Below are 25,806 nucleotides of genomic sequence, written 5' to 3' on the forward strand. Positions count from 1 at the left end.
AATAAAGTTGCAATTCAATGTAAAAAAATAAATAAGCTTGGACATGAATTAAGATGATGTAAAAATGCTAAACAGCAGCAGGAGCTAATCTAATGTAGCTTAATGATGTTTGCTGGTGACAGCTGGTTAAGATCTGTCCAGGAAATGATATTTACAAAACAAAGTCTCGCAAAAGAAAGAGAAAGAAAACAAAATGTAAGCAAATATTTTCAACGAAGCAGAACCAGTCCGACGCCACATTCAACATGTTTAGCCTGCACAATCAGGAAATGGTGAAACCGACTGCAAGAGTAAGACACCACTCAAACTGTGACAAAAGCTACAGCCAATATATTTGTTATTCAATTCCAACCCCCCGAATTAGAACTATTTTGTAATAAAACCCTCCAAGCCCCCAAAGTCATGGTTTAAACCAAACACCTGGTGGCACCATTGTCCTGTAGCTGTGGTTGAGAAGTTGCAGGAGATTGCACCAGCAACAACCTCTGGTTGGTTCATAACCAGGTGAAAAAATATACATATAATCTTTCATATTCAAGTATTAGCTATTTGATTATTATGGGGATTCCATTTAGAAAACAATTTTGTTGACAATTGTTAGGCAGGATTATTGTAGGATAATCCAACCAAAACGCAACAAAGATAAATTATAGGCTTTTACTTTTAGCCTTTAAAGGTGTAAAAAATGTCTAAGATAAGATCATCCTTTATTAGTCCCACAATGGGGACATTTGCAGTATTATAGCAGCGACAGTCAAAATAAGCATCTGTAAGTAATAAGTAACATGCAATACTTGAAAAATATGAGAAAGAGAAGGTGAAAGAACTTGAGTGAAGGCAGAATGAACACTGGCGATACCGAAAAGATAGAAACTGTGTTTTCAGCGTTTTCATCAGGCTTTAAATATACATCTTGTTTAAAAGCCTATAAATACGGAGCTGATATTGAAAATCTATATTGAATGTGATTAATTCTACACAGTTTAAGTTATAGGAAGACTTTAGTTACACGTTTCTCGCTGTTGTTTCATCATCTTATGTAAACAACGAGTTTCCTAAAGTCCTTTTTTACAACGATGTAATTTCTTTCCTCTTCCGTCTGACGCAAAGCCCCGCAAAACTGTGTGCGTTCCTGGATGTGCTCGCTGTGTGTCACCCAGCTCTTCAAAGGCGGGCGGTGCTTACGCCTCCACTCACTTTCACACAGTGTCAGCGGAGAGAACCGCTCGCTGGCGCTCTCCTGTTTGAGAAATCAAGCGTACCTCTTTAGCCTTGCAGGGCAGTGACGTGTATACACTGGCAACTCGAAGCGCTCGTCCCGGACGTCGCGGTTGTTGTTCGGTTTGAAGAGTTGGAGGGCGCCCGGTGTTTTGTTTTTTATATCCGGGGGTGTAAGCTACCACACGGCGGGCATCTGCATGTCTTTGTGGGGGGTTATTTTAACACTATAGCGCCATTTTTGTCCAGGTCGTGGTCAAGCTGACAAGTTCGGTCCCGGGGTAGCTGATGGATGAGCGGGTATCGGACTTATTTGGCTCGGGGAATGGACTCGGCTCCGGGTCCTCAGCTGTCGCCTCCAACGCCAAGTCGGGGAACGGACACGGCGCAGCCGGCAAGAAAGCTTCGAAGATCAAGAAGTCAAAGGCTCGTTACACCCGCAACTTCAAACCGAGCAACAACATCCCGTACCTACCTCCGGAGGTAAGACGGACCACCGAGCACCGGTGACCCGCTGCTGTTCCTCCACCTTTAGCCACAACAAGCTAACAACAATACGAGCTGAAACTAGTGTTTTTATACTGGGACGTGTAACTCGTAATAACTGTTTTCACGGGTTTCCCGTGAGTTCGCTGCCCGAGTCTCTGTGAACTCACAATGACACGTAGCTGCGCGGTAACCCAATGGAAATGAATGGGTTTGGCTATATTCGGCTAACATTAGCACCACTACGTTAGCCCGCATAGATTAGCGGGGGTTTTAAAAGCGCTAAGCTAAGTGAGCTGCTGGTGTTTTACAAGCTAGCGGGAGAGTAACAGCTGTGTTTGTAAATACGTAGCAGGGGGCGGGTGTTCACTCGGGTTGACTGACATGTAGCTACAGCCACATTCACCCAGACAGGCACTGTTACTACACTGTAATGTGGTACTTTGTTTAGGGGCTGAATTCAAACTCACTCTTCAGCTAATGTGATCACTGTTTTCTCAGTAAAACGAAAGTAAAAAGCATTGTTTTTTACCTCAAGTTACCTAAAAGTTAACCCAACTTAACCTTAAGCAAAATAACAGCACCTTTTAGGACTGTATTGTGTTTAAAATAGTAATACAGGTTGTTGCAGATAGCTTTTTTCTTAAAGTTGAATATATCTGAAATCTCCTGGAACACCATGGCCATGAACTCAGTGTTCGAGGACAAGTCTGGACATATTCCAGGACTTGTCCCAGCTGATCACCACCATGTAACGTGCCTCTCTCCTGTTTCTTTACATTTGACCTATTCCTCCCGTTTAAAGATATCTAGTAGTTCACTTTAAATGTCTATTGATGTGCTTATTTTTTTTCTTATAACACATGAAGTAGCATGTATATTAGGGCTGTCTAAGCAGTTAGTCACTTTGTGTGGCTCTCAGTCACTACCTATTCACAGAAGTGCAAAGACTCATTCACACAGATTGCCTCTCTTTGTGTCTTTTAGCAAATCAATAGCCTGTTGTCTGACTTCTCTGCAGCCTGACAGTTGTTGTCTCTGTCCCTTCTCTCTCTCTGTCTCTTAGGCTGAAGAGGGAAACATAGAGTACAAGGTAAGCACATTAGCTGTTATGTTCAAAATACATTAATGTGTCCCTCAAAGAGAGCTAGCAGCTTCATAAAACATTCCACCAATGAACAGATCTTAGGTCAGCCTCTTCGTGACAAGGGTGTGGATGTCATCGTCATAATACGTCATATCATTATTACAATAAGATTCCAGCAATATGTAAGTCATATGTCATAATATATGGGTGTGGTGTCAGGTGATCTACCATGGAAATTCAACACCCTGGTGGATTAGCGAGAGCATTTTTAGTATCCTGACAACTGCTTCCCTCACCACATCAACAAAAACCTTTAAAATGCTAGTTATTTGCACCGTGGCTATTTAACCACTGACTAGACCCATTTCACCATGTTAATATATAACTTAAGCACTGATGACTAAAGTCTTTCCCTTGTCTAGCTGAAGCTGGTGAACCCAACACAATACCGCTTTGAGCACTTGGCAACACAGATGAAATGGCGACTGCAGGAGGGTCGAGGCGAAGCTGTCTATCAAATAGGTGTTGAGGATAATGGCATGCTGGTGGGGCTATCAGAGGAAGACATGAGGGCATCACTGAATACGCTCCATAGTCTGGCAGAGAAGTAAGTCAAGAAAGTGCATTTTACTTGCTTTTAATTTTGACATTACATCTGTTAATCCAGTTCAAGAAGGAATTATTTAATTGCTCCCCTGTAACCCTACTAGAGCTAAAGGTAAAGATACTTAAAAATAGATAATTGGTCCCTGCCAAGTGTCAATTTACATAATTCAAATACCACACTTTATTTCTGACAGAGTTGGAGCTGACATCACTGTCCTCCGAGAGCAAGAAGTGGACTATGACTCTGATGATCCTCATAAGATAGCGGAAGTTCTCATTCGAAAGGTGCCAGATGACCAGCAGGTCAGTGAAGCTTTTTGTGTTTCGATGATGTTTCGATGTTCTTTTGCTGCTGATCTGTTTTTTTAAATTATTATTCTCTTTTTTTTTCTCAATTATTTTTTTCCCTTGGTGCTCTTCAGTTCTTGGACCTGCGGGTAGCTGTGCTGGGTAACGTGGACTCGGGCAAGTCCACTCTGTTGGGTGTGTTGACACAGGGCGAGCTGGACAATGGACGGGGAAGAGCGCGGCTCAACCTCTTCAGACATCTTCATGAGATCCAGACTGGACGGACTTCAAGCATCAGCTTTGAGATCCTGGGCTTCAATAGTAAAGGAGAGGTAAGAAAAAACTCAACACCAAAGAACAACTGATGTGTGATGAGGTTTTTTAGAGTTATAAAGTAATGAAGATGATGCTTCAGATATTATTACTGCTTCTCCTAGGTTGTGAATTACAGTGAATCTAGGACAGCGGAGGAGATTTGTGAGAGTGCCTCTAAAATGATCACATTCATTGATCTGGCTGGTCACCACAAGTACCTGAAAACCACAATTTTTGGCCTCACCAGCTACTGTCCAGACTTTGCTATGCTTGTTGTGAGCGCAAATACTGGCATTGGTGAGTATTTATCTATCCACTGAATTTCTCTGTGTGCACTTTATCATGTCACTGACTATTCAGAAAAGCCAAGTTAGCTAACTGGATCTGTCACAAGGGGACCGGTTGGTAACAGACACTTGCAGGGCCAGTCCGACAGGGAGCCTGTATTTGTGTACAACACAACTCCCTTCTGTAGTAGTGGACTTCACCAAGTCTGGCTTAGCACTTTGCAAACATGTGATATCTGAGCTTATGTAATAGGCCACCCTTCCTACCACAGCCACTTTATCCCTCCTCGTACAAAAATATCTCAAATACCTTCCATTTATGTCAGAGTCCTCTGACCCACTAGAGGTAGCTCTGTGCTTTTATTCATGCAGATTTGGTGAACCTGACACCTGCACAAGGGTCAGTAAGTGACTGTGAATGTCAGCAATGCTAACTTTGCAGAAAAAACTGACTCTTAAGATTCAGCAGAAGTTAAGCCCCAAATACTTGCAGGTTTAATTTATGCACAGGATTAATGATTGGTGATTTCTGTCTTTTCTCTTTTTTTTATGAAGTATATCAGTATTGGCTGAATTCCACCAAAGTTTTATGTCTCTTCTCATCCAAAAGTTGTTATGTTTTCTGCAGTTTACAAGGTGAACCAGGTCATTTGGGGACAGGTGTCAGCTCAGTATTTACTGGTAGTTCTAGAGCTGAAGGGGATGTAGAATAAAATGAAACAACCTCATCAAGTTCTTCACAGCACAAAAACATAAATATTTCATGTGTTATTTGTGTCACAAGCTTTTGATCAATATTTTACCTCAAAATATTTCCCAATACATTTCAGATCTTATAAAAAAACATTCAGCCTTACTTGAGCATTATATTAGGACAGCTTGCTTTACTAATATGATTAATATAAAATAAGAATAATATTATTATTAATAATAATAATTTTAATAATACAATTATTAGTGCATAATGTGCATTCAGACCTTTCATGATAACAGTGAGTAAGACTGAGTCCAGAAAGCTTGTGCAACACACTGGTACATAAATAACATGCTGTTAAATTAGAGTTGTCAAACTGGTGGGACTGTCTGTGCCGTGAAAGTAGGAAACATTGGATTTGGCTCGTTGTTTATTTGTATTCTAAAAAGGTTATTGTCAGAAGTGGGATTCGAACCCACGCCTCCAGAGGAGACTGCGACCTGAACGCAGCGCCTTAGACCGCTCGGCCATCCTGACATACTGCACTGTGGAGATAACACGTGTTAATAACTTCCAAGAGGGGGGAGGGGCGCTGACAGACAAAAGAAGTGGGGCCCACTGGTAATTCCCTATCGCCCCGGGCGTATTTGTTTTTGCTGTGCTTTTAAAAGCAATGACTGTAGATAATACTGCTTTGTTAAGAAATATTTCGCTTAGCTTTCTTTATGTAAATGAGAAGGAGGAATGTGGAGGAAATATGAGCCTTGGAAACAACACTAGTTACTTAGCAGTTCAGCTCACAACACTGCTGGAGTTATCAGGTGAACTAAAAGCAACAACTGTAAATATATATATATATATATATATGTGTGTGTTCGTGTGTTCATGTGTGTGTGTGGGTGGCTACAAACAAATGTGACGTGGAGCCTATGTCCTGTGTTTGTTATTTTTATACAATTGGATTTCTTTCCTCACCACTAGAATAAGCTGAATATTTTACAGGGAAATATAAGTGATAACATCTGTAATAGTATTTGGTCATAAAAGGGCATTGATATGAAATCAAAAGTAAACTCTTACTGCACTGCAGAGGGAGGAGAACTGACATCTTTTCTTCTTTTTTTAAGCCACACAGTTTCGGAGTTCCCCTAGAATGGTAGATAATGCCCAACACCACATTTTAAAAAGCACCCTTAATATTCTTTCTGTTCGTATGTATTTTGAATTTCCGTGCTCGTTGTCATGCAGGCGTTGCTGTGTTTGTGTGCATGTCTGCTTTGAAAGAGGGCACACTGGGTAAATGGGGTCAAGAATGAGGATCACTTCAGCAACGCTATAGACAGAAAGGGGGGCATAGTGTCTGCAACCCAAGAGCTACAGCTTTAATTATGAAACAGTGTAATGGATCTGTGTAAGGCATAGGCCCTGTCTCAGGTTGTGACGATCCAGAATCGTCTTGTATCAGTATGTTATTTTCTCTTCAATCACCGCCTACGTAAGACGAGGAGCGTTTATTTTGATCATGCACCATTACCTTTGATGCACTGAAAATAACTTAAGTAGCAAAACACTTTGCAGCTCAGCTGACGGGGGGTCAGGGTATTTTGAGTCTGTCCATCTTTAAATGTGTGTTATGGGTCAGTACCATAGACTGTATGGTCACTGCCCTTGAACTCATTAGTGAGGAGACCTATTTCCAAACTGAGAGATAATCTAATAATATATATGTGTGCATGTATATAAATATGTGTATGTATAGTGTATATAATTTTTTTCACGTGCCAACATTGTTTACAAAGAAACATGATCCACCAGGCATGTAAGACTCTGCTGCCTCTGTTGGTGCATATTTTGAAAAAAGTCTTATTCGGCATTCCTGACACCCAAAGCATTAGTGACATAACTACTATATATGGTTGAATATTCCTGCCCTGCAATCCTATCTACTTTCCCTGCTGCCATAACAATCAGACGTCATGGTAAATTCAAGCTGGTCTTATCAGTAATGTTATCTTAGGTCACAACAGTCCTCAACTGTAAACGTTTCCTTTATCTTCCTCAGACTCTGTGTCATAGCTGATATCATACCTGATATCAACCCTAACCCTAATATTGTGTTTTCTGCAATTTTTAGGCAAGTGACTCAATCCCATCCTGCTCATTTAATGGAACTTGCTCTGTAGAAGAGCATCGTATTGAACGCATCAATTAAACATTGCACGTAAAAGCATTTGTGGGCATGTAAATCAGTGTGTAGCTGATGTGGAATGACCTTTTTCCTTTATCCTCTCCTTGGCACCCTTTTCCAGCTGGGACGACAAGGGAGCATCTCGGGCTCGCTATGGCCCTGAAGGTGCCCATCTTCATCGTCATCAGTAAGGTGGACCTGTGCTCGCGGACCACCGTGGAGCGCACAGTGCGGCAGCTGGAGCGCGTCTTGAAGCAGCCGGGCTGCAACAAGGTGCCCATGGTTGTAGGCAGTACTGATGATGCCGTCACAGCAGCACAACAGTTCGCCCAGTTCCCCAAGTATGAACTAAATAATAGTGTATGAACCTGATTTGAATTTGGTGTTTTTGAATAAGTTCTGTTTTATCAAGAGGAGGGGGGAACTAGCCAGTGACGTCTGTGTGTGCTGATTACATGTGTGTGTTCTCCCTGGCAGCATCACACCCATCTTCACCTTGTCCAGTGTGTCTGGAGATAGTCTAGAATTGCTGAAGGTTTTTTTCAACATCTTGCCCCCCCTCAGCAACAGCAAGGAGCAGGAGGAGCTAATGCAACAGCTAACTGAGTTTCAGGTAGGTCTGAGATGAAGCTTGTGTGTGAGCAAGGGATCAGCAGACACGAACACACTCTTCCCCATGCTGTTCAAAATGTATAAAGACTTTGGACCATATGCTTGACAGCAGTGTTCATGCTATTACAGGTGGATGAGATCTACACAGTGCCAGAGGTGGGGACTGTGGTGGGAGGTACTCTGTACAGGTCAGTATGTCGAAATCTTCCTGATCTTCCATTCAGCTTGCTTTTGTTGTTAAGCCAGGCCTCACTATTCTCTTTGACTGTGCAGTGGTATTTGCCGTGAGGGAGATCATCTTATAGTCGGGCCCACAGACTCTGGCCAGTTCCAGGAGTTGAGCATTGGGAGCATACAGAGGAACCGCTCGGGATGCAGGGTTCTCAAGGCCGGCCAGGCTGCCACACTTGCCCTCGGTGACTTCGACCGGTCACTTCTACGCAAGGTTGGACACGAAGTGGCAGACAGAAAAATCTGCACATGTATTTTCTAATGATATTTAGGTAATTATAACCAAAGAACATGTTACGCAATTCTAATCTATTTTGGTATATTGTCCATGTGTTTTTGCATGTGCAGGGTATGGTGATATTGAGTCCTGAGATGAATCCAACCATCTGCTGGATGTTTGAGGCTGAGATTGTGCTGCTCTTCCATGCCAAGACCTTCCACAAGGGCTTCCAGGTGACTGTGCACATTGGCAACGTGAGACAGACCGCCACTGTGGAAGCTGTGTATGGCAAGGTTAGTTCTTCCACTGCGCTGCAACTGGTCCTGAAAATTGTCCTCTACATCCAAAGCCTTGGTTTGTCCCAAGTGTTCTACTTTAACTAGATTATGTTCTTAAATGAATTATATTCTCATGATACATTTCTGTGTTACAGGAGGAGCTGAGAACAGGAGAAAAAGCGGTGGTTTGCTTCAAATTCATCAAGCACCCAGAATATCTGAAGGTGGGAGCCAAGGTGCTCTTCAGAGAGGGCGTGACCAAAGGTATCGGCCACATCACAAAGTTGCAGCCCATCAGCCAGTACCAGCCATCCCATAGTGAGGATGAGGAGGTCTGAACCATTTCAGACAACCTCAACAGAAAACACCGTCCCACTCCAAAACAAGGTGCTTTACAACTCCCGGGCTCCTGCTTTTTTGGAAAGGCCTCTTTGCCCTGTTCTTTGTATTTTTATTGCCCTTTTCCAAAGCCTTGTCGCTACCATCTTCCTCATTTATCCTCTTCAGCCTTTTAAAAAATACTGCAGATTTTTCAGTCTGCTTTCTGTTGTTGGGGATTAAAGAATGTTGCTTTTCGTGGTACCGACAAGAAGAAACACCTCAGCCACCTCTACAACACGTTCCAAAGTGATGACGAGTGTCATGAACATGTAGTTGGATTAATGAGTCGCATCCAGGAAATGCTTTCTTACCCCAATGTTGAAGTGCTGCCTACACTGTTTACACCTAAATGCACTAACTAACATACTTAAAAAATTATGCACACACACTTGCACTGAAACCTAAATGCCAGTTTTGATATGCGGCAGATAATCATTTACAAACTTGGTAGTTGCAAGTTTGAGATGCTTGTACATTAAAGGTCCAGTGTGTTGGCTCAACATTATTTGTTTTGTTTTCATTAGTGTATAATCAGCTTAAAGTAGGAATCTACTTAGAATGACCCCTTAATGTCTACATCAGGAGAGGTACGGTAGCCCAAAATGGACAAAACAAAACCTGACCTCCACATTTTTATTTTACTTAAGGCCACCGTATGTTCTGCTACATGTTAGGGGCAGTCAGTTGGTTGCAATCTGCACACTCACCACTAGATGCCACTAAAGCCTACACACTGAACCTTTAAGGTGTAAGTTGTATCACCAGAGTCATTTTTATCATCACCGCACAGCTTCTGTGTTTTACCAACGTAGTGCCTGACTGTCTTTTTCATAATACCTGCTAATCATCTAAAGTGAGATAGTTGTAAAAGCAGTGAGAGGCACATCCTGTCAGTCGTATATAAGATTAACCAGCTCACTTCAAGCTATATTACTGACAAAGGCAGTTTCTGAAGCTAAATAGGTAACACTGCGAGGTATGCAGAGTTTGTATTTGTATTCTCAAGCTGCCATGCATATTCACCTCATCATAACTAATTTTTCTGTGACAATTGTGTGTTTTTGTATTCACAAGTAATGCCTCACAATGGTGCAGTGCGATGGTAACGATCTTGCTGCCCATGTTTTAAAGTGCTTTAGTTACTCAGGTCAGTGTCGATGTTAGACTGCATTCCACTCTCACTCAAGTACTCCCACGAACGATTCTGTTGCTGACTTGTTGTGTGTCTGAGTGTGAGTGTGTAGCTGAAGGGGGGTGTATCCCAAAGAGATGAGCCTGATTACATACATGAAGCTGCCTACTGATGCAGCTTTAATTAACAGCAGTTCTATTGGAGGTGCTTGATGTCGTCTCTCCACTGATGTCACTGACTTTCAAGGGGTTTAACACAGTGCCTGATGCTACACTTTGAGTGGCCTTCCATTACGCCCCAAACCTTTACAACGTTGTAATCAAAAACATCTACTGAAGTTGGTGCCATCACCAGAAACACCTTTTGTGTCGAAGACTACTTTTAAAAAATGAATGTTAACCGCACCTCTGTTCGAGGCTGTTGGCCTTAACATCTGTTACATTGCATGATGATGTGATTTATACACAGGTCGTAGTCCCACTGACATCGATGATAGACGACACCTGCACTGTGTGCCCTGTTTTGTTGCACCCACACAGTTGTTATGCACCCGTTTGTGTGCACTCAAAGAAACTTATAATGCATTTGAACCAAAATACTTTTTAGCCTTCATGAAGAGTTATACCAGGTGTTCAGGTTTGTTTTAAAGCAGCTGAGAAGTATTTTATAGATTTCTAGTAGTTCTCAATTTTACAATTCTGTACAGCTTTTTCACTGTTGCATTCTTCTTAATCAAACCAACACAGTTTCACTCTTTTACAATCATTTAAAACCTGTTTTCCTTTTGAATTCAAGTGTAATATTTTGATCATTATTTGGGTGAAATGCAATATTTATGTACAGATCCAATTTGTGTGTCATGATGTACATGAATAAAAATTTATTGTCTTTATTTGTTTTGTTGTCTTAATATCTCCGTCATGTCACACATCCAGTGTTTTGTCTATTGACTCACATGTCAGAGGCATCTCTCAATCCACAAAATTTAGTTAAAAAAACGTTATTTCTTTTCCTGGTAGGGCTCCTCCTTATCTGCTCCCTAGCTTATGCAAGACAATGCAAGAGTAATCTAGTCAATAAACTGTCTTTCAGTGCTTGAGCACAACAGTTGTAGCAGAGTGGAACCAAAACAGGACGACAAGGCACCGAGAATATTAACGGTCTAACCAACCCATGGTTTTACATTATGTATGGCATTAAATTATAAAAGAATTAGGCAGATGCTTTTATATCACAGGCTTTAGAACAAACATTCACTTTTATAAGTCAGTTTCCATTTGTAGTTTGAATTGTCTAATGTCTACGTGATAAAAGATGAGAGGTTTACAACTGTTTTGTATATGTTGGACAGTTCTGCCGGTCTTTTTAACAGTAGGACTGGTGTTGTGTGTTTAACTATGTTGTCCCCAGACAACCACTGAAGAAATGTTTATTTACAGTTATGTTTTGATCCCTGAGTGCACGCCAGCACCATTTATATTCAAATCTATACTCTTGCAAAACATTTATCTCTTGAGTTCAGTAATATACTAACTAGTGGCCCCTGCTGGTAGGTCAGAATACTACAAGAATCCTAAATATACTAAGACTTTAGCTTACATAGCTCATGAGATAAAGCTTATTACCATCAATCATTCAAGGCACTGTTACATTATGGCTTTTCATCCATATAAGAGCAAATTACATAATCTTGTAAGCATTTCCATTATTTTAATTTTAGTTAAAAAAGGCTTTCTACAGTACATGTTCAGTTCTTCTTAAAAAAAGAATCCAGAGTGGCCGTACTTCCACCCTGAGAGCGGGTTTTTTTCGGTTGTGGTCCTGACTGGCCTCTGGTTTTTGTCTTGCCCCGGGCGGACTGGGTCGTGCCGGCTGCAGCCACCCTGAGCGGAGATGCAGAGGAAGAGGAGGAAGAGGCAGAGACAGATGATGAACCCGCAGATGAAGAAGAGAGTGACTTTTGGAGTTCCAGGGCAAAGTGATAGTTATTGTGTTCAGGCATTTCCCAGACCAATACGTCCTGGCCACAGCGTTCAAAAGGTCCTCTCTGGCCACACTGGCAGGATGGGGAGTTGAACCAGTGTCCACTTCATCCTTTAACTCTTCACATGGCGTCTGGTGAAATGTATAATCTGAGCCAGTTTTTTTCCTGCAGGCCTGACAAAACAGCAACAGTGTCTTCTAATTCCTCTTTTTTATTGACACTCCCGGGTCCGACTTCTGCTTCAGTGCTGCTCAGTGTCGGTGCTGAGGCCTGCTCGCAGAAAGGTGTAGCAGGGTGAGAGCTGGAGCCCTGGAGGACATGATGCAATAAAAATAAGTGTGATAAAACATTCAGGATTCCTTTAACCAGATACTTAATATATTTAACTTTGTTATTATTATTCTAATTACCATGTGGCCTGGTGGTTTCCTGCTGTGTTCAGGCTCTTGATTATGGCATAGATTTTGTAATAAAACCCTCCAAGCCCCCAAAGTCATGGTTTAAACCAAACACCTGGTGGCACCATTGTCCTGTAGCTGTGGTTGAGAAGTTGCAGGAGATTGCACCAGCAACAACCTCTGGTTGGTTCATAACCAGGTGAAAAAATATACATATAATCTTTCATATTCAAGTATTAGCTATTTGATTATTATGGGGATTCCATTTAGAAAAACAATTTTGTTGACAATTGTTTTTTTTTAGGATAATCCAACCAAAACGCAACAAAGATCAATTATAGGCTTTTACTTTTAGCATTTAAAGGTGAAAAAAATGTCTAAGATAAGATCATCCTTTATTAGTCCCACAATGGGGACATTTGCAGTATTATAGCAGCAACAGTCAAAATAAGCATCTGTAAGTAATAAGTAACATGCAATACTTCATTGTAAGGAATATACAAAGTAAAATAAAAATAGAAATATAGAAAAATATGAGAAAGAGACGAAAAAAAGTGAAAGAATTTATGTGATCGCAGAATGAACACTGGCGACACCATGTCTTTGTGGGGGTTTATTTTAACACTATAGCGCCATTTTTGTCCAGGTCGTGGTCAAGCTGACAAGTTCGGTCCCGGGGTAGCTGATGGATGAGCGGGTATCGGACTTATTTGGCTCGGGGAATGGACTCGGCTCCGGGTCCTCAGCTGTCGCCTCCAACGCCAAGTCGGGGAACGGACACGGCGCAGCCGGCAAGAAAGCTTCGAAGATCAAGAAGTCAAAGGCTCGTTACACCCGCAACTTCAAACCGAGCAACAACATCCCGTACCTACCTCCGGAGGTAAGACGGACCACCGAGCACCGGTGACCCGCTGCTGTTCCTCCACCTTTAGCCACAACAAGCTAACAACAATACGAGCTGAAACTAGTGTTTTTATACTGGGACGTGTAACTCGTAATAACTGTTTTCACGAGTTTCCCGTGAGTTCGCTGCCCGAGTCTCTGTGAACTCACAATGACACGTAGCTGCGCGGTAACCCAATGGAAATGAATGGGTTTGGTTATATTCGGCTAACATTAGCACCACTACGTTAGCACGCATAGATTAGCGGGGTTTTTAAAAGCGCTAAGCTAAGTGAGCTGCTAGTGTTTTACAAGCTAGCGGGAGAGTAACAGCTGTGTTTGTAAATACGTAGCAGGGGGCGGGTGTTCACTCGGGTTGACTGACATGTAGCTACAGCCACATTCACCCAGACAGGCACTGTTACTACACTGTAATGTGGTACTGTTTAGGGGCTGAATTCAAACTCACTCTTCAGCTAATGTGATCACTGTTTTCTCAGTAAAACGAAAGTAAAAAGCATTGTTTTTTACCTCAAGTTACCTAAAAGTAACTTGAGGTGCGTTTCGCTGCCCCTTATATTTCGAATCGCACGCCAAACCCGCGAACCATTTCCTGAATCAGTCACGTGGTACGGCCTGCTCGCGAGGCTTTGAACGTCACTTTACAAAACTCTTACTGGATTAACCGACACACGCTTCGAAGCCTCGACACAGAAGGACACATCACTACTTTTTAGGATTGTATTGTGTTTAAAATAGTAATACAGGTTGTTGCAGATAGCTTTTTTCTTAAAGTTGAATATATCTGAAATCTCCTGGAACACCATGGCCATGAACTCAGTGTTCGAGGACAAGTCTGGACATATTCCAGGACTTGTCCCAGCTGATCACCACCATGTAACGTGCCTCTCTCCTGTTTCTTTACATTTGACCAATTCCTCCTGCTTAAAGATATCGATTAGTTCACTTTAAATGTCTATTGATGTGCTTTTTTTTTCTTATAACACATGAAGTAGCATGTATATTAGTGCTGTCTAAGCAGTTAGTCACTTTGTGTGGCTCTCAGTCACTACCTAGTCACAGAAGTGCAAAGACTCATTCACACAGATTGCCTCTCTTTGTGTCTTTTAGCAAATCAATAGCCTGTTGTCTGACTTCTCTGCAGCCTGACAGCTGTTGTCTCTGTCCCTTCTCTCTCTCTGTCTCTTAGGCTGAAGAGGGAAACATAGAGTACAAGGTAAGCACATTAGCTGTTGCGTTATGTTCAAAATACATTAATGTGTCCCTCAAAGGGAGCTAGCAGCTTCATAAAACATTCCACCAATGAACAGATCTTAGGTCAGCCTCTTCGTGACAAGGGTGTGGATGTTGTCGTCATAATACATCATATCATTATTACAATAAGATTCCAGCAATATGTAGATCATATGTCATAATATATGGGTGTGGTGTCAGGTGATCTATGTCGTGTTCTTTTATCCTTAGGTATGAGAAGAGTCGGTCTTGGTTTGGTTCAAAAAGTATTTATTTAGAAGCAATGAAAAGCTACAACATAGCTATGGGCACTCAACGTACAGCCCCGGCCGTCTAACCGCACGGGGTAGTCTAGAGTCGCCCCGAACGGACGGCGGGTGCAATATTTATAATAGTAGGTAGAACTTCATTGGTCAATAACGAGGGGGAGTCACCGTGGCTAGTGCACAGGCTGGTCCCAGCCTCTAGGCACTGGAATCCGCCAATGATGAGGAGCCGCTCCCAGTTTCGCCCCTCCTCTGACCGTTGCTGGGCAAATCTTCACATTTCTGACAGTTTGGTTTGGTGTTTTAAAACAAGCCTTGAATCGGCTGACGGCTTGTGAGTCTTCAGTATGGCATGCGCCTTTCCTATCTGTCCTTCAGACCCTAGTGGCAGCTGCTCACAGTTTCTTAAGAAAACAGTGCATTCATGTATGTGTGATGTTTGAATAAAGCTAATGGAGTTTAGGCTGTAATATAGTAAGTTAGGTATGAGAACAAGTTAAATTACAGTGTATTGTATGCCACAGATGTACAGTCTTCTCAAACAGGCATTATCAGACAGGTGCAAGACTGAACTGCTATGTGACGCACACACACACACACCAACCAACTTCAAGATTAAAACCAGCCAGCAACGGCTACTAACAGTCACTCTGTGAAGGCCACACATTCTCCCACATATTCAGCCCAAACTGCCCCTGCCCCCACCCCTGTCTAACCTACTGCATTTGTTTAGAGTTTAGTTTCATTGCCATCTTCACAGACACACACACAAAGAAAAACATAGATTTTAGTCTTAACATCTACCATGGAAATCCAACACCCTGGTGGATTAGCGAGAGCATTTTTAGTATCCTGACAACTGCTTCCCTCACCACATCAACAAAAACCTTTAAAATGCTAGTTATTTGCACCTTGGCTATTTAACCACTGACTTGACCCATTTCACCATGTTAATATATAACTTAAGCACTGATGACTAAAGTCTTTCCCTTGTCTAGCTGAAGCTGGTGAACCCAACACAATACTGCTTTGAGCACTTGGCAACACAGATGCAATGGCGACTGCAGGAGGGTCGAGGCGAAGCTGTCTATCAAATAGGTGTTGAGGATAATGGCATGCTGGTGGGGCTATCAGAGGAAGACATGAGGGCATCACTGAATACGCTCCATAGTCTGGCAGAGAAGTAAGTCAAGAAAGTGCATTTTATTTGGTTTTAATTTTGACATTACATCTGTTAATCCAGTTATAGAAGGAATTATTTAATTGCTCCCCTTTAACCCTACTAGAGCTAAAGGTAAAGATATTTAAAAATAGATAATTGGTCCCTGCCAAGTGGCAATTTACATAATTTAAATACCACACTTTATTTCTGACAGAGTTGGAGCTGACATCACTGTCCTCCGAGAGCAAGAAGTGGACTATGACTCTGATGATCCTCATAAGATAGCGGAAGTTCTCATTCGAAAGGTGCCAGATGACCAGCAGGTCAGTGAAGCTTTTTGTGTTTCGATGATGTTTCGATGTTCTTTTGCTGCTGATCTGTTTTTTTTATTATTATTCTCTTTTTTTTCTCAATTATTTGTTTCCCTTGGTGCTCTTCAGTTCTTGGACCTGCGGGTAGCTGTGCTGGGTAACGTGGACTCGGGCAAGTCCACTCTGTTGGGTGTGTTGACACAGGGCGAGCTGGACAATGGACGGGGAAGAGTGCGGCTCAACCTCTTCAGACATCTTCATGAGATCCAGACTGGACGGACTTCAAGCATCAGCTTTGAGATCCTGGGCTTCAATAGTAAAGGAGAGGTAAGAAAAAACTCAACACCAAAGAACAACTGATGTGTGATGAGGTTTTTTAGAGTTATAAAGTAATGAAGATGATGCTTCAGATATTATTACTGCTTCTCCTAGGTTGTGAATTACAGTGAATCTAGGACAGCGGAGGAGATTTGTGAGAGTGCTTCTAAAATGATCACATTCATTGATCTGGCTGGTCACCACAAGTACCTGAAAACCACAATTTTTGGCCTCACCAGACTTTGTCCACTTGTCTGAATTTCTCTGTGTGCACTTTATCATGTCACTGACTTGACTATTCAGAAAAGCCAAGTTAGCTAACTGGATCTGTCACAAGGGGACCGGTTGGTAACAGACACTTGCAGGGCCAGTCCGACAGGGAGCCTGTATTTGTGTACAACACAACTCCCTTCTGTAGTAGTGGACTTCACCAAGTCTGGCTTAGCACTTTGCAAACATGTGATATCTGAGCTTATGTAATAGGCCACCCTTCCTACCACAGCCACTTTATCCCTCCTAGTACAAAAATATCTCAAATACCTTCCATTTATGTCAGAGTCCTCTGACCCACTAGAGGTAGCTCTGTGCTTTTATTCATGCAGATTTGGTGAACCTGACACCTGCACAAGGGTCAGTAAGTGACTGTGAATGTCAGCAATGCTAACTTTGCAGAAAAAACCTGACTCTTAAGATTCAGCAGAAGTTAAGCCCCAAATACTTGCAGGTTTAATTTATGCACAGGATTGGTGATTTCTGTCTTTTCTCTTTTTTTTATGAAGTACATCAGTATTGGCTGAATTCCACCAAAGTTTTAAGTCTCTTCTCATCCAAAAGTTGTTATGTTTCCTGCAACACATATATCCGGTTTTCTGCAGTTTACAAGGTGAACAAGGTCATTTGGGGACAGGTGTCAGCTCAGTATTTACTGGTAGTTCTAGAGCTGAAGGGGATGTAGAATAAAATGAAACAACCTCATCAAGTTCTTCACAGCACAAAAACATAAATATTTCATGTGTTATTTGTGTCACAAGCTTTTGATCAATATTTTACCTCAAAATATTTCCCGATACATTTCAGATCTTATAAAAAACATTCAGCCTTACTTGAGCATTATATTAGGACAGCTTGCTTTACTAATATGATTAATATAAAATAATAATAATATTAATTATAATAATATTTATAATAAAAAATATTAGTGCATAATGTGCATTTAGACCTTTCATGATAACAGTGAGTAAGACTGAGTCCAGAAAGCTTGTGCAACACACTGGTACAAAAATAACATGCTGTTAAATTAGAGTTGTCAAACTGGTGGGACTGTCTGTGCCGTGAAAGTAGGAAACATTGGATTTGGCTCGTTGTTTGTTTGTATTCTAAAAAGGTTATTGTCAGAAGTGGGATTCGAACCCACGCCTCCAGAGGAGACTGCGACCTGAACGCAGCGCCTTAGACCGCTCGGCCATCCTGACATACTGCACTGTGGAGATAACACGTGTTAATAACTTCCAAGAGGGGGGAGGGGCGCTGACAGACAAAAGAAGTGGGGCCCACTGGTAATTCCCTATCGCCCCGGGCGTATTTGTTTTTGCTGTGCTTTTAAAAGCAATGACTGTAGATAATACTGCTTTGTTAAGAAATATTTCGCTTAGCTTTCTTTATGTAAATGAGAAGGAGGAATGTGGAGGAAATATGAGCCTTGGAAACAACACTAGTTACTTAGCAGTTCAGCTCACAACACTGCTGGAGTTATCAGGTGAACTAAAAGCAACAACTGTAAATATATATATATATGTGTGTGTGTGTCTGTGTTCGTGTTCGTGTGTGTATGTGTGTGTGTGGGTGTCTACAAACAAATGTGACGTGGAGCCTATGTCCTGTGTTTGTTATTTTTATACAATTGGATTTCTTTCCTCACCACTAAAATAAGCTGAATATTTTACAGGGAAATATAAGTGATAACATCTGTAATAGTATTTGGTCATAAAAGGGCATTGATGTGAAATCAAAAGTAAACTCTTACTGCACTGCAGAGGGAGGAGAACTGACATCTTTTCTTCTTTTTTTAAGCTACACAAGTTCGGAGTTCCCCTAGAATGGTAGATAATGCCCAACACCACATTTTAAAAAGCGCCCCTTAGTATACTTTCAGTTCGTATGTATTTTTAATTTCCGTGCTCGTTGTCATGCAGGCGTTTCTGTGTTTGTGTGCATGTCTGCTTTGAAAGAGGGCACACTGGGTAAATGGGGTCAAGAATGAGGATCACTTCAGCAACGCTACAGACAGAAAGGGGGGCATAGTGTCTGCAACCCAAGAGCTACAGCTTTAATTATGAAACAGTGTAATGGATCTGTGTAAGGCATAGGCCCTGTCTCAGGTTGTGACGATCCAGAATCGTCTTGTATCAGTATGTTATTTTCTCTGTAATCACCTTCTACGTAAGACGAGGACCGTTTATTTTGATTATGGGGGTATTTTGAGTCTGTCAACCTTTTAAATGTGTGTTATGGGTCAGTACCATAGACTGTATGGTCACTGCCCTTGAAGTCATCAGTGAGGAGACCTATTTCCAATCTGAGAGATAATGTGCATGTATATAAATATGTGTATGTATAGCGTATATGATTTTTTGTTTACAAAGAAATATGATCCACCAGGCATGTAAGACTCTGCTGCCTCTGTTTGGGATCGCATGTTTTGGAAAAAGTATTATTCGGCGTTCCTGACACCCGAAGCATTAGTGACATAACTACTATATATGGTTGAATATTCCTGCCCTGCAATCCTATCTACTTTCCCTGCTGCCATAACAATCAGACGTCATGGTAAATTCAAGCTGGTGTTATCAGTTAGCTCACATAGATTCTTGACCCTCAGACTGTCTTTAAGTGCTGGTCAAAGGATAAGAAATGTTATCTTAGGTCACAACAGTCCTCAATTGTAAACGTTTCCTTTATCTTCCTCAGACTCTGTGTCATAGTTTTCAGATGAGGTACTGCCTTAATCATTCCCATAGGTTTAACTCTGTCTGAGGCAATATTGTGTGTATTAATACTGTGTTTTCTGCAATTTTTAGGCAAGTGACTCAATCCCATCCTGCTCATTTAATGCAACTTGCTCTGTATAAGAGCATCGTATTGAACGCATCAATTAAACATTGCACATAAAAGCATTTGTGTGTCACGATGTACATGAATAAAACTTTTATTGTCTTTATTTGTTTTGTTGTCTTAATATCTCCATCATGTCACACATCCAGTGTTTTGTCTATTGACTCACATGTCAGAGGCATCTCTCAATCCACAAAATTGAGTTTTAAAAAAAACAAACAATTTCTTTTCCTGGTAGGGCTCCTCCTTATCTGCTCCCTATCTTATGCAAGACAATGCAAGAGTAATGTAGTCAATAAACTGTCTTTCAGTGCTTGAGCACAATAGTTGTAGCAGAGTGGAACCAAAACAGGACGACAAGGCACTGAGAATATTAACGGTCTCACCAACCCATGGTTTTACATTATGTATGGCATTAAATTATAAAAGAATTAGGCAGACACTTTTATATCACAGGCCTTAGAACAAACATGACCTTTAATAAGTCAGTTTCCATTTGTAGTTTGAATTGGGAATGTCTACATGAAAAACAATGAGTTTTAAAACTGTTTTGTATTTGTTTTTAACAACCTCAATGTTGGACAGTTCTGCTGGTCTTATTAACAGTAGGACTGGTGTTGTGTGTTTAACTATGGTTTCCCCTGACAACCACTGAAGAAATGTTTACTTACAGTTATGTTTGGATCCCTGAGTGCACGCCAGCACCATTTGCATTCAAATCTATATAAATATATATATACACTTACAAAACATTTATCTCTTGAGTTCAGTAATATACTAACTAGTGGCCCCTGCTGGTAGGTCAGAATACTACAAGAATCCTAAATATACTCAGGTTGGCAAGATAATTGCTGAAGGTTTTAGCTTACATAGCTCATGAGATAAAGCTTATTAACATCAATCATTCAAGGCACTGTTACATTATGGCTTTCCATCCATTTAAGAGCAAATTACATAATAATAATAATAATAACTACATTGTAAGCATTTCCATTATTTTAATTTTAGTTAAAAAAGGCTTTCTACAGTAATGTTCAGTTCTTCTTAAAAAAAAAATCCAGAGTGGCCGTACTTCCACCCTGAGAGCGGGGTTTTTTTGGTTGTGGTCCTGACTGGCCTCTGGTTTTTGTCTTGCCCCGGGCGGACTGGGTCGTGCCGGCTGCTGTCACCCTGAGCGGAGATGCAGAGGAAGAGGAGGAAGAGACAGATGATGAACCCGCAGATGAAGAAGAGAGTGAATTTTGGAGGTCCAGGGCAAAGTGATAATCATTGTGTTCAGGCATTTCCCAGACCAACACGTCCTGGCCACAGCGTTCACAGTTTAAGAGGTCCTCTCTGGCCACACTGGCAGGATGGGGAGTTGAACCAGTGTCCACTTCATCCTTTAACTCTTCACATGGTGTCTGGTGAAATGTAAACTCTGAGATAGTTTTTTCCTGCAGGCCTGACAAAACAGCAACAGTGTCTTCTAATTCCTCTTTTTTATTGACACTCCCGGGTCCGACTTCTGCTTCAGTGCTGCTCAGTGTCGGTGCTGAGGCCTGGAAGCTTCTCTCAAGACTATTTTTGTGGAAGAAAGAGGAAATGCCAGGATGGGGGCTGATCGAACCATTTTTAGGATGAGATGAAAGTGACGAAACCGAGCTATTGGCATCTGTCTCCAACTGACTACTAGTTCCAGATGTTTTATGAGAGGAGGAAGAACATGGGAGAATTCCTTTGGAGACTCCATCTTCATCCTCCTCTTCTTCTTCTTTCATCACCTTCAGTTTTTGTTTCTCAGCCGCCTTTTGAAAGAAGGACTGAATGGTGCCGGGTTGTTTGCATGTCGAGTTATTTTTCAGTTCCGAGGTCGGCTGGGTGGAGGACTGAGTGGTGGAGAAGAGGCTCTGGGTCGAGGTGACATCACTGGAAAGGAAACCAGCGATCCCCCCTGCTGATGGAGCATCACTGAATTTGCTCGCAGAAAGGTGTAGCAGGGTGAGAGCTGGAGTCCTGGAGGACATGATGCAATAAAAATAAGTGTGATAAAACATTCAGGATTCCTTCAACCAGATACTTAATATATTTAACAGTATTATTGTTATTCTAATTACCATGTGGCCTGGTGGTTTCCTGCTGTGTTCAGGCTCTTGATTATGGCAAAGCTGTCACTAGAAATTTTGGTTGCTTCGTAGCGCACTAAAGCACAACAGCGAGAGAAGCTGCTCTGCCTCTTATCCCCGAGCTGACGTACACCAACTGTCAGCAGCTTAGACACTCGACCGTTCTGTAATGTGTTAAGAGAGGAAAAAGCCCCAATATAGAACCAAGAGGTATTTACTGAAAATGACATCAGGGAAACCCAGAAGAAGAAATAATGAATACTGCTGTAATACAGGAAGAAATATTACACAACCACACAAAGCTTTTTTCTCACCACTTCTCTGTCCTTGGTCAGCCGCTCCTCCAGCTCAAGAGCCAGTTGATGAAGCCAGTACTGTACCTACACACAGGTTATTAATAATCAGCATGAAAACAAAAAAAAATACGTTCAGTCTCAGTCGAAATGAGACTATAAAGTTAGATCCAGATCCTGAAGCAGTTAGTTATCCATACTTGCTCTTTCGTGGTCAGTGATGTTTTCCCAGGGAAGTTTTTACTGCAGCCGATTGACTTGGGAAGCTGTCTGGGTTTCACTGCTTCAAACTCAATCCCCCGACACAAGTCATACAACCACTGGCTGCAAAACAGAGACATTTGGTAGTGAATGCAATTGGTAATCAAATCTTTTTTGTACGAAAAAAAAAATCTTTTTTATGGGGCATCATGCAAACTGGGCCCAAAGACTGAGGAGTAAAAAGTAAGTTGGGTAATCCATGTTATTCAATTGTTGTCAATTCCACTTGAAATTCTGATAGTGTTTGAAATAATAAATGCAAAGACTAGGCCAGAGTTATGTTAACCAGTCCTCTCAAGAGACTTTTGACCTTGTTCTGTTCTCATCTCACCCTGTTTTTTCTCCAAAGTGCTGCCCCAGCTGGTCCTGCGAGAAGCGAGTCAGATCTCCCATGTTCTCTATTCCCAGACTTTCTTTAATGGAGGCTCCCAGCTTACCCCCCAGGTTACGACTGCATGGATGAAATACAGCATGTTGTAATTAAAAAATATCTCTTTTTACTCTTTTATGTCAGAATAATTGAAAAATATGTAATTAATAAAAACTTTACGGCAAAGTAATCCTTTGAACTCACATCTTGCTGATGGGTAAAGAGTTGAAAAGTTCTGTTACAGAGTCCAAAGGCAGAACAGTTTGTCTGTTAGGTTTGTTCAGTCCACAGGCGAGTTTGGCCAGTACCTGTAGAAATAGAACATGTGACGATAGCCAAGATGAATGCAGCTCTTTAAAGTGAACATTTAACGCATTATACACACTTTACATAGGAACTAAACAATAAGATGTTTTCCTACCTTATTGTGTGATATCCCTGCTGAACAGCTGAATCCTGTATGTTTCTCCACAGCTGCTCTCATCTCCTCAACAATGATCGCCCCCACAGTCAGCTGCACTTCTGCAGAGCTCTGCGCCCCTGTCAGGGGAACAGGTAAGGATTCCAGCCACTGCTGGAGACCTCTGGACCTCAGCTCCTCTGAGGAAAAAATATGACATTGTTATGGAGGGATTCATCCTACTAGCGTTTCCTCAATACCGGCTTCCTCTGTCCAGTAGTGAAACAATTATTTGAGTAATCAGTTAGTTTTGGTTATCTATACCTTTATTTAACACAGACTCCTCTTCAGATGCTTCCAGTTCAGGTGAGCTTTGTGGGTACCCCTGGATGTAGGTGGCCCTCAGCAGGTGAGGCTCTATTTGTTTGTCGGCCATGTCTTTCAGCCGCTGCTGGACCGCAGCCGTCAGGTCCATGTAGGCCTCGTCGATGCTGGCTCTCTCAATCACAGCAAAGCGAGACATCACCTCAATCACCTCCACACTCGCATCCCTGTAACTACACCAGGAGTGAGCTATCAAAATAACATATTTACAAGGCCCGGGGGTGCAGAGGTTATATAGTTCATCACCAGCACTTACTGCGTTAGGTCTGCCTTGCCGTGAGACTCACGCACTCGTGCCACCTGGAGGTCTGGGCACAGTTTCTTTGCGTCGTCCACCCACATGTTCCTGGTGACCCCATGGGCCCTGGCCTCGTAGCTCACAGCTATAATGCTAGTAGGAGATATTTAGTTGAGAACCACATCAACTTCAGTTTATATATCGGAAAAGCATGTTAACAGTAAGTCCAAGTGGTTATCTGTGTGAGGTGGGGTCGGGTAAGTTCCCAACACAGAGACAGCGATTTGAATGGTTCGTGCAACTGAACAGACACAAGCTGAGTGTAGGGTCACCTGTGAAGTGGGTAGTGTCAGTCACTCACTTCATATGTGGCCCTGGAGGCATTTGCGTTACTATCAGGTCGAAACGTGTCACTGCAATGCTGCCAGGTCAAAACGTTGACCGGGAGCAAGTCAGAGGTTTCAGGGAGGCTGTTCAACTCAAACTCCAGAGACCATCTCCGTTCCCTTCTAAGTTAACTGGTTTGCACATTTAATGGATGAAAACATCCAGTAAATGGATCTCGAGCTCGGATTTGTGTGTCTGACTCTTATTTCTGACTGAACTTGAACTTTCCGACGCTCTAGTCATATATTTCCCTCTGTAGCTCCTGTTGGGGCTGGACCATTATAACACAAACAAAAATATATCAGGATAAAACTTTACAATTGATAAACAACTAACCATTTTACAAATAGGTGGTGGAGAAATTATGAGTTATACCTCTTCAAGCATTATATTCTATTGATTAAAAATAACTATGGATATAGTTTTATCGCCCAGCCTCCTGAGTTCATTTAGAGTCATCATTCCTCACAGCTTCAAACCCCTTTGATTCCATTTCCTCCAGACACTGAGGGACTGTGGCGATTTGCTGAGCAGTGATCTACACATTCAGAGGCTTCAGTTGCATGAACCAGTAAGAAAAGTGTCTCTGTGTCAGGAACTCACCCGCCTCCTTTCCACGTCTTGTACTGGGCCACCACACAGGGAGTGTTGTTCAGAGCTGCGTCCAGCCTCTGCTCCACCTGCACGTAGAAACAGTCCATGTCCACTAGCGCCACCACCCGCTCTCTGCCGTGCTCCATCGCCGGAGAGGAGGCTCGCTCAGCGGGAGGGAGACGTAACGAAACACCGGCTCCGGCTGCTCGACTCGCTGGAGTTGAACCGGGCGCCAGAGTTTATTTTTCCCGTCGCTTTGTTTTTGACGCAGTCGACCGAAGTTACATAATGACGTCATCAAATGTCGACGCGGAGGTCGGTCTTTTTTGGAGGACATTGTGGTGAGGTCATCATCATCAGAGCCTCGGTGAAGAAAAACACAACAGGTTTTTATTTAAGGAAGGAAGGAAGGAAGGAAGGAAGAGAAAGAGAAAGAAAGGAAGAAGGGAGGGAGGGGAAGAGAGAGATAGAAAAGGAGGGGAGGAAGGACGGAGAGAGGGGAGGAAGAAAGAAAGGAGGGAGGGGGAAAGAGAGATACAAAAGGAGGGATGGAAGGAAGGAAGAAAGGAGGGAGGGGGAGAGAGAGAAAGGAAAAAATAAATAAAAAGGAGGGAGGGGAAGAGAGAGAAAGAAAAAGAAAGAAGGAGGGGGTAGGGAAAGGAAGGAAGGAAGAAAGCACAGATGATTTTTTTTCCCCCTCAATCTTCACCATAGAGTGTGATAATTAGGTATAACGACCACTGGGCTCTAATGCTGACACACACACACACACACACACACACAGAATAACACTTCTGATATATCGGCCATATGTTAAATAACTGACACAAATTTCCAAGATGTTCACATCAAACCTTTATGACAGAAATGTAATTGAGACTCGATATTTTACAGTTCAACCTTTTTATTGTAAATAACTATAAATAAAAAGAAAGTGTAAATACAACCAAATTGTAAAACTTTTGTGACAACCCTGGAGTTGTCCTGCTGTGGTTGTGCTTGTGTCTGTGTTTCAGGCTCCTGTAGGCGGAGTCAGACCCTAGTGATCAGCAGGGATGTGGCACA

General features: G+C 42.1%; 3 protein-coding genes and 2 non-coding genes across 7 annotated transcripts; 2 read left to right on the forward strand and 3 right to left on the reverse strand.

Annotated features, from left to right (window-relative positions):
* The first annotated feature begins 1,271 nt into the window (after nucleotides 1-1,271).
* Nucleotides 1,272-10,915, forward strand: LOC117776019 (GTP-binding protein 2-like). The gene is made up of 12 exons (XM_034609684.1): nucleotides 1,272-1,701; nucleotides 2,771-2,797; nucleotides 3,214-3,398; nucleotides 3,592-3,700; nucleotides 3,820-4,017; nucleotides 4,123-4,297; nucleotides 7,291-7,510; nucleotides 7,647-7,782; nucleotides 7,911-7,969; nucleotides 8,055-8,226; nucleotides 8,361-8,525; nucleotides 8,666-10,915. The coding sequence occupies exons 1-12, from the start codon at nucleotides 1,507-1,509 to the stop codon at nucleotides 8,846-8,848; spliced, it is 1,824 nt and encodes a 607-aa protein (XP_034465575.1). The 5' UTR covers nucleotides 1,272-1,506; the 3' UTR covers nucleotides 8,849-10,915.
* trnal-cag lies at nucleotides 5,436-5,518 on the reverse strand. Its single transcript has one exon. It is a non-coding gene; the product is annotated as a tRNA-Leu (tRNA).
* Nucleotides 10,916-13,007: 2,092 nt separating the features above from the next.
* Nucleotides 13,008-16,856, forward strand: LOC117775605 (GTP-binding protein 2-like). Its single transcript, XM_034608927.1, has 6 exons — nucleotides 13,008-13,285; nucleotides 14,498-14,524; nucleotides 15,806-15,990; nucleotides 16,184-16,292; nucleotides 16,410-16,607; nucleotides 16,713-16,856. The coding sequence occupies exons 1-6, from the start codon at nucleotides 13,091-13,093 to the stop codon at nucleotides 16,854-16,856; spliced, it is 858 nt and encodes a 285-aa protein (XP_034464818.1). The 5' UTR covers nucleotides 13,008-13,090.
* Nucleotides 16,857-17,987: 1,131 nt separating this feature from the next.
* On the reverse strand, nucleotides 17,988-18,070 carry trnal-cag. The gene has a single exon. It is a non-coding gene; the product is annotated as a tRNA-Leu (tRNA).
* A 2,094-nt stretch (nucleotides 18,071-20,164) lies between these two features.
* polh (polymerase (DNA directed), eta) lies at nucleotides 20,165-25,014 on the reverse strand. Of its 3 annotated transcripts, none has more exons than XR_004616370.1 (11): nucleotides 24,751-25,014; nucleotides 23,779-23,913; nucleotides 23,463-23,695; nucleotides 23,160-23,278; nucleotides 22,943-23,046; nucleotides 22,700-22,819; nucleotides 22,308-22,431; nucleotides 22,129-22,194; nucleotides 21,806-21,978; nucleotides 20,362-21,704; nucleotides 20,165-20,299 (listed from the first exon to the last, which is right to left on the reverse strand). XR_004616370.1 is itself a non-coding variant. In XM_034609682.1 (10 exons), the coding sequence occupies exons 1-10, from the start codon at nucleotides 24,885-24,887 to the stop codon at nucleotides 20,744-20,746; spliced, it is 2,232 nt and encodes a 743-aa protein (XP_034465573.1). In that variant the 5' UTR covers nucleotides 24,888-25,014; the 3' UTR covers nucleotides 20,165-20,743. The 3 variants fall into 3 exon arrangements, 1 of the variants encoding a protein (XP_034465573.1); XR_004616369.1 differs by having other exon boundaries at nucleotides 23,160-23,338; XM_034609682.1 differs by having other exon boundaries at nucleotides 20,165-21,704; nucleotides 23,160-23,338.
* Nucleotides 25,015-25,806: the final 792 nt, after the last annotated feature.

The sequence above is a fragment of the Hippoglossus hippoglossus genome, chromosome 15 (assembly GCF_009819705.1).
Source record: "Hippoglossus hippoglossus isolate fHipHip1 chromosome 15, fHipHip1.pri, whole genome shotgun sequence".
Lineage (NCBI taxonomy): Eukaryota > Metazoa > Chordata > Actinopteri > Pleuronectiformes > Pleuronectidae > Hippoglossus > Hippoglossus hippoglossus.